The 7602-nt window shown below is 47.4% G+C and overlaps 1 protein-coding gene across 1 annotated transcript in view; it reads left to right on the plus strand.

Moving 5' to 3' along the window:
- Window positions 1–6880, plus strand: part of UHRF1 (ubiquitin-like with PHD and ring finger domains 1) — an 8931-nt gene extending 2051 nt beyond the window's left edge. Inside the window, exons 4-15 of the mRNA XM_010135566.1 lie at window positions 714–820; window positions 998–1184; window positions 1880–2003; window positions 2091–2198; window positions 2984–3088; window positions 3663–3769; window positions 4581–4743; window positions 4834–4971; window positions 5297–5408; window positions 5513–5670; window positions 5990–6088; window positions 6628–6880. Coding sequence (XP_010133868.1) covers window positions 714–820; window positions 998–1184; window positions 1880–2003; window positions 2091–2198; window positions 2984–3088; window positions 3663–3769; window positions 4581–4743; window positions 4834–4971; window positions 5297–5408; window positions 5513–5670; window positions 5990–6088; window positions 6628–6774 — 1555 coding nt within the window. The 3' untranslated portion in view covers window positions 6775–6880. The remainder of the gene's footprint in view (window positions 1–713; window positions 821–997; window positions 1185–1879; window positions 2004–2090; window positions 2199–2983; window positions 3089–3662; window positions 3770–4580; window positions 4744–4833; window positions 4972–5296; window positions 5409–5512; window positions 5671–5989; window positions 6089–6627) is intronic.
- Window positions 6881–7602: the final 722 nt, after the last annotated feature.

Raw genomic sequence — 7602 nt, forward strand, 5'->3', positions numbered from 1 at the left:
GTGCTGGGGGGAGGTGAGGAGCTGGACTGTCATTTTGGGGTGATTGTGAACTGCGCTTTTGGTTAACCGCTGCTGGAGGAATTGCACACTTGCAGGAGTCACAGGGCACACTGATCTGGGCAGTCGTGTAATGCCGGGGGGAGTGCTGGAGCCCCGTGTTCTCTAAGAGGTGAAGGGTTGTTAACTATCCGTAACGGTTTTACAAAACCCTCTGTAATTCCTTGTGCCAGAGATGTCAATGGAGACTGAACCCTCACTTTATAAAGATGATGAAAAATTACTCCAGCCTCTTCTGAAGGAGAAAACAAGCCTACAGATAAAATATAATTTTTTTTAAGGTTTCAGACAAGTTTCACAAGGTTGCCAGAATATTCCTCCTTTTTCCTCTCACCACAGTGCTTTTGACTTTTTAACTATAAAATATGAGAAGAGTTAATCTGAAATCGATTTTGGGAGGAGAACAGTCGCTAGTGATAATGGGAATGTGCCAAGTGCCTGGATTCTCCTTGAGATGAGGCGGGGTACGCTCGCTGCAGGACAGTGGGTTGATTTGTGGGGATGCTGTCGTGCCCCTGTCACGGCATCGCGTGGTCTGGGAGACATTTCTTGTGCACCAGCCCAGTGTTACCGACGTTCCGGCGTGGCTGTGAGTTTGTGCTATGCAATGCTTTCAAAGTCTGATCTTTATGACCGTTATCACCTTCTCCTTGCAGAGAGGCGGGGGATTCCCTGAACGACTGCACAATTACGTTAGTGGATGAAATCTATAAAATCGAAGAACCAGGCAGCGCTTGTCCAGTTAGTGCCGGTCCATTAAAACGTGAGTCTGTTGCGTAGTTCTTGCACATCTCAGTCTTACCTTGTGATATCCTGCAAATTGTCTTTGTGAGGACCAAGAGTTCCCAGACACTTGTAGCTGTGTCTCCTCTGAGCCTTTCCAGTGTGTCTTGGCCCTTTCTGGAGTCTGGAGTAGCCTGTGGTTTCTTTCTGCTCGCAGGGCAGAATGGACCCGTGTGTAAAGCTTGTAAGGACAACCCGAACAAGACCTGCAGAGTTTGTGCTTGCCATATCTGTGGAGGTAAACAAGATCCAGACAAGCAGCTCATGTGTGATGAGTGCGATATGGCTTTCCACATCTACTGCCTCAACCCTCCCCTTAGTAGCATACCGGATGATGAGGACTGGTAAGTTCTAAGGATGTGCGTGTGGCATCACAATTACCGTCTGTTTAGGAGCAGACAGTGAGGTCTGGGGCCTTGGGCTGCCCTTCGGTGGCAATATGTGACTGTACGAGGTGAAGAGATGTCTGTGCATGGGCTTGGGTTTTCGGTAGGGCTTCGTAGGTTTTCCTGAGCACTGGTTCAGGAAGAGTTAAGTCTTAAGCCAGTAGCCTTCAAACTTCTCTTCCTAGTCTGGGGATCTACGTGCCTGTTCAAAGAGAAGGGGAGTTACCCATAAACCAAATGCAAACGTGATGCCAGGGCGGTTTTTATGGGTTGCTTGCAGGTGGTCCTCAGGCCCCATCGCTGTGAGAGGCTGGTGATACTGTTTTATATGTGAAATGTGCATGGCGATAGATACAGAGAGTGAAATACAGCTCTGTACAGATAGTGAAAGACACCAGTTCATTCCTTGGGTCCTGTTTCAGCATTTTATACGAGGATGTCGTGATACAGCTGATTTCCTGACGCATCTGCAATGGGTTAAAGATTGGGGGAGGACACGAGCTAACCCAGGGCTAATTCCTGTAGGGAGAGGAGTTTCAGCCTCCTCTCGTTTCACGTGGGGAAATTGTAACAAAACTCAGTATGCTTAGAGGAAATTTTCCTTTAATTTAAGACTTTGCTACTAGTTAATTTTCACTGACTGGTGATTTTAGGTATTGCCCTGAATGTCGAAATGATGCGAGTGAGGTGGTTTTGGCAGGAGAGAAATTAAAAGAAAGTAAAAAGAAACAGAAGATGGCATCTGCTAATTCATCCTCGCGGAGAGACTGGGGCAAGGTCAGTTCAAAAGCGGGTTTATTTTGAGGAATATTGTGTGTTAGTTCCTTGTAGTTCTTGGCTGATGAGTCTTGGCCTTTGCAACAGGGCATGGCATGTGTTGGTCGCACGAAGGAATGTACCATCGTCCCCTCGAACCACTATGGACCAATTCCTGGGATCCCGGTTGGCACCATGTGGAAGTTCAGAGTTCAGGTATGAGGCTGAACCCTGGCCTGAGCCACTGTAAGGAAAAATGGGAATGATCCAGCTCTTGGGAGGAACCTGAAACAGTTAATCTGGGAGTGTATGTCCCTGGGTGTGGAAGTGCAGAAAGGAAAGAGTTCCGGCTTTGTCCCGATCCAGTGTTCCATAACTAATGCTGCATTGTCCAGGCATTTCAAGTGCTTTTTTTTTTTTTTTTTCTTTAGTGCTTTTTTTTGGTAACTCAAAAGCCCCAAACCGAACACACTTGTTTCCAGTAGTTTGTCCTGAGATGTGCAGTCTCTCACACTTGGTCTCCTGGGGAGGGTCTCTCAAATACCTGGGTGTATGAAACAGAAGGTTTTGCTCATCCTATGCGAAAGCTGGGCAAGAAAAACCACTGGCCATCCAGACCTTGTTTTCAGGTATGGGGTGAAGGTTGCTATTGCGAGTCTTTCAAAACCAACCCCTTAAACATATTTAATATTAGTATCCATATTATTCCTAAATTCCTGGAGCTTTTCAATAAACAGACTCTGAGAGAAAGTCCCAAATTTCTAAGTTTGCATCGCAGAAACCATCCATGTGTTCAAGGCACTGAAATTCGTTTTTTTTTGATTTCCTCTACCTGGAGCTTTCTGGAGGAGAGCAGTGAGAATAGTTTCGCCCTGTAACAAATCTGAAATAGTTAATAGATTAACTGTTAATCTAGTAGTTGATCCGAATTAATTTAGTTCCAAGGCCATACTTCATGGCTTGTTGACAGCAGTTACCTACCAAACTGATTTTTCCCCCAGGTAAGCGAATCGGGAGTGCACAGGCCCCACGTCGCAGGCATCCACGGCAGAAGCAATGACGGCGCCTATTCCTTGGTTCTGGCAGGAGGTTATGAAGATGACATCGTAAGTGAATCCTGATTCCTTATGTCTGAGAACCAGATTACCATGTTAAAACGAAGACTTAGCCTTTATTTTTTTACACTCCATATCCACTTGCCTCCTTTCCCCATCTTGACGATACTTGTGTTCTTCAGAAGAAAACTAGGCGAAGAAAAACCAAATCTAGTAACGTGTGCCAGTCTGAGAAACAGGATCATCTAAATCCAGTTTAATATCCCTGTGTCAGCGTTTAATCTGGGAGCCCTCAGCAGCCTTTGCAGGGTCTCATCGCATCCACAGTTGGAGCAGTCTCGCTGTTGGCGCTGCCAGATCTTCCTGTGTTGGGGCAGTGGTCAGAACAAAAGCAGGAGCCAAGGCCCTACGTCTGCCTGTACTTTGCACAATTAAGGTGTGTGACAAGATAAGAGTTGTCACCCCGACTCCCCTCTTGGCAGCACACAGGAGGACCGTGGACTGGCTGGGGCTGGAAGCATCTTCCCTCTTTTGAGAATACTGTGTTAAAGCTGTTGATTAAAAGACTGCTGCTTTTATTGAATTATTTTTGTGAATGTGTCGAAACCATCCATGTACGTTTCAGGATCATGGAAATTCCTTCACATATACAGGGAGCGGAGGGCGTGATCTTTCTGGAAACAAACGCACAGCGGAACAGTCTTGTGATCAAAAACTCACCAACATGAACAGGTCAGCAGCGACCGTGCTCCCTTCCGGGCCTTAGAGGCTGGGGATCTGCCAGCCTGAGGAATGGCTTGTCCTGTCTGTGTCTCAAAAAACTGGCTAAGTGCAAGACTGTCAAGACTGGGGTTTGACTGGTGTAGGCTCGGTTCTGTGGCTGTGGGTCCAGCTGCCCCATGGAAACCGTCCTTACAGCGCCCCGTAAAGGAAACAACACTAAATTATATCGGTCTCGGTTTGATACTGGGTGACACATAAAGAACGGAGTAGGAAATGAGTGTCTAAGTTTCCATGCCCTCTCCTGAAGACTTTGCAGCTGCTGGTCACCTTGGGAGACCAGATCGTTTGTAATTCTGAACTGTTACCCTCACAAATGAGCGTAGAGTGGTCCCTGCCTGTACATCAGGGTATGGTAATGAATAATCAGTGTGCTTAAAAGATGGTCCCCAGTGAGGAGGCTTAATGACTATCTCCCGAGCTCTTTGTGTTAAACAAGTACTTGAAGGCGGTACAGTTTAGGACAAACAGACAAAAGAGCCTGGCCCTGCCCTTTTTCTTCAGAAGGGGCTGCCTCTGTAGCGGCAGAGAGGGAGGTTTGGTACCCAGCATTTCGGCAGCCGATGCTGTGATCCAACACGATGCCACTTCACTGCTGCTCATAGTATCGCTCTCAACTGCTGTATCGAGGTGCTGCTCTGAGTAAAAAAGTACAGTTACATTTTTTCCTTCTTAGTTGCTTCTTCACCATGGTTTACCTCCCCCTGATTCAGCAGAGTTCTACCAGGTAAACACACTGAGTGGAGTGGACTTTCTCTTGCAGAGCTCTGGCTCTCAACTGCAGTGCCCCCATCAACGACAAAAACGGAGCTGAAGCCAAGGACTGGAGAGCTGGAAAGCCGGTCCGAGTGGTGAGGAATGTCAAGGGAGGCAAACACAGCAAATACGCTCCTGTGGAAGGGAACAGATATGATGGCATATATAAGGTAAGAAGGATCTGAGTTCGACTGCTGAGTTTAGGGAAGGTTAACGTGGTTATGGCTGTGTTTGGTGGACTTGCATCTCCCTTCTTTTAGGTTGTGAAATACTGGCCCGAGACAGGCAAATCTGGATTTTTAGTGTGGCGTTACTTGCTTCGGAGGGATGACGAAGAACCTGCTCCTTGGACCAAAGAAGGAAAGGACAGGATGAAGAAGCTCGGCCTGACAATGCAGGTAGGCTGTGGAACGTCATCCCAGCTCCCCTGTTCCGTGTTCTTAGTGAGGACGACCCTTGTGTAAGAATCGAGACAGCCCCCCTTAGACCAAGCGCTTTCAGTCTCGTGGGTTGGTTGGTCTCTTTTTGCACCGGGAGGCTAATGGACCAAACTCCCTCTCTTGTAGAGCATTTCTATAGTCTGAATCGGTGCTTTGCCAGGGCAGGGATCTGCCGGTTCCCACGGAGATCTCCTGCAGCAGCCCTCGGGAGGTCAGCCGGACCTCGGGCAGTCCAAGCTAGAGGTGTGTTTGCATTGGATGGTTTTTGTTCTGTGTTTTCCAGTATCCTGAAGGGTATTTGGAAGCTGTTGCAAACAAAGATAAGGAAAAAGAAAATAACGGAGATGATGAGTTCGATACCCCGGGGAAAGGGAAGAGGAAAAGGAAATCAGCAGGTTTGTGGAGTAGGCAAGTGGATATAGAAAACTCTGTAGGTTTTGTGCATTTCACTTTCTGGCTAGTTTTTGCTTGTTTAAACAGTGGTTGTGCTTTCTTTCAGGTGGGGAGGAAAAAGTCGTAACCTCTCCTACGGGGACCCCAAAGAAAACAAAAGTTGAGCCATACAAGCTGACACCTCAGCAAAAATCTCTTATAAAAAGTGATGAAGCCAATGAAAAACTGTGGAATGAAGTACTAGAAGCTCTCAAAGACGGACCGGTATATCCTGCTTTTTTCCCGTAATAAAGCGACAAGTAACGGTTGTACCAGCCCTTCTTGCAGACCTCTTGGCTGCATAAACAGCCTCAGACCCATAGCGTTTGTCGCGTGGACATCCACAGTGACACTCTAAGCGCTGTGTTTGAGGCCAGGAAGAGGGATGAGAACTTGTTTAACGTAACTATTTTCTGTCTTTGTTGAGCTTTGTAGAAAGGCCTTTGATTAAAGTAATCCCTTGCATTTCACGTGGGGTGGGGCGGGGGTTCTGGATCTTTCAGAGGCTGGTCACAAGAGGTTGATTCGACTGTTTTCTTGGCAGAAATTTCTAAGTAAAGTCGAAGAGGCCTTCTTGTGCATTTGCTGCCAGGAGGTTGTGTTCCGGCCAGTCACAACCGTGTGCCAGCACAACGTGTGCAAGGTGAGCCGCGCTGTCGCCCTTCTGTGGAGCCAAGCCTTGAGCTGAGCTGTTTAGTGGTGAGAGAAGGGAGGGTATGTAGGTCTGGGTTTGCTGCCGGGACTTAGTCTCGTAGCATGAGGTGGGTTTCTATTAAAGCCTGCCATTGGACGAACGTTCTTTGGCGTGGAAAGGTCTTTACAGGAGGTGCTGCTGTTGTATTGCTGCTACCTGATTCTTCTACAAGCTGGTGAGGGCAGCTGCTCGGTGTCACCAGTGGACTTGACAGCGTTACTGTCTCCAGCTGCTTCAGGGGAAATCCTTGATCTTTAGAAACGGCATTGAGTGCAGTATCTCTGCCACACACCGAAACACCATGGCCAGGACCCACGCGCACGTGCTGTTGCGCATCACGACAGAGGTTTTCTCTGTGCTGGCCTTTGTCAGTGCCTGGGTGAACCGGGATGGAAAAGGAACCTCATTCTCCTCAGCGGCGCTTTGTAGAACGAGCCAAGCAGCACATCTCTCGCTCTTACGTGGTTATTTTTGTTCTTTCTCGCCAGGACTGCTTGGACAGGTCCTTCAGAGCGGACGTGTACAGCTGCCCCGCCTGCCGCTACGACCTAGGCAAAAACTACACCATGCAGGTGAACGAGACGCTGCAGAGCATCCTCACCCAGCTCTTCCCTGGCTACGGCAACGGACGGTGATTCTGTAAAGCACTTCTCCTTTTCTTGTGTTCAAACTTATTAATGGGTTTTCAATGGGCTTAATTTAAAAACCAAGAGTAGTTTGTGTTCTCCCAGACCCCTATAAACGTTTAAAGTCTTCCTTGTTTTAAAAAAACTACAGACTTCAAGGAATATCCTGTTGTATGTCCGTGGGTTTTGTTTTTGTTCTAAGTGTTGAACTTTGCATATTTTTTCCCCCCTCCAAACTGCCGTTCATCAGCACAGAAATGTTTTGGTTTTTTGGTTTTGTTTTTTTTTTTAATGAACTAAAAGTGCTTCCGGTGAGGCTGCTAATGATGCCGAAAGTTCTCAGAGTGCCCTCTGCGTCCCCTCCTTTTATTCCAAAAAATGGCTTGGTTGCTAGAACAATCTTCAGAGTTTGGGGATTTGGCCATCAAGGTAGATTTGTGCATCGCCTTGGCAGCGTTTTGGTGCTCAGTTTGTACAAGATGGTCCCTGGCTCATGATCTTCTGTGAGTTGGGCGTTTGCTACTTTTTTATGAAAACTGATTTTTATACATTTGACAAACCTATCAAAAGCTATTTCCTGCTAATTTTGTATATCAAAACCGACCAGCCGAGCTGCTGGCGTGCAGCCGCGCGGTTGACCCAGGATGAAGTACTACCTCAGCTGGACTGTTCTTAGGGGACCGCTCTGATCAGCCAGGTGCTGTCTCCTCTCGAAATGCCATTGTGGAATACCCTGAAGCCATTCTTTAAGTGCCTTTTGTCCTCTCCGACAGCCTGGGCTCTGAATCACCAGATCGCTCTTTTTCATAAGCACTGAATCATTGAGACTTGCCAACC

Source organism: Buceros rhinoceros, unplaced genomic scaffold (assembly GCF_000710305.1).
Source record: "Buceros rhinoceros silvestris isolate BGI_N320 unplaced genomic scaffold, ASM71030v1 scaffold20534, whole genome shotgun sequence".
NCBI classification, from domain to species: Eukaryota; Metazoa; Chordata; class Aves; order Bucerotiformes; family Bucerotidae; genus Buceros; species Buceros rhinoceros.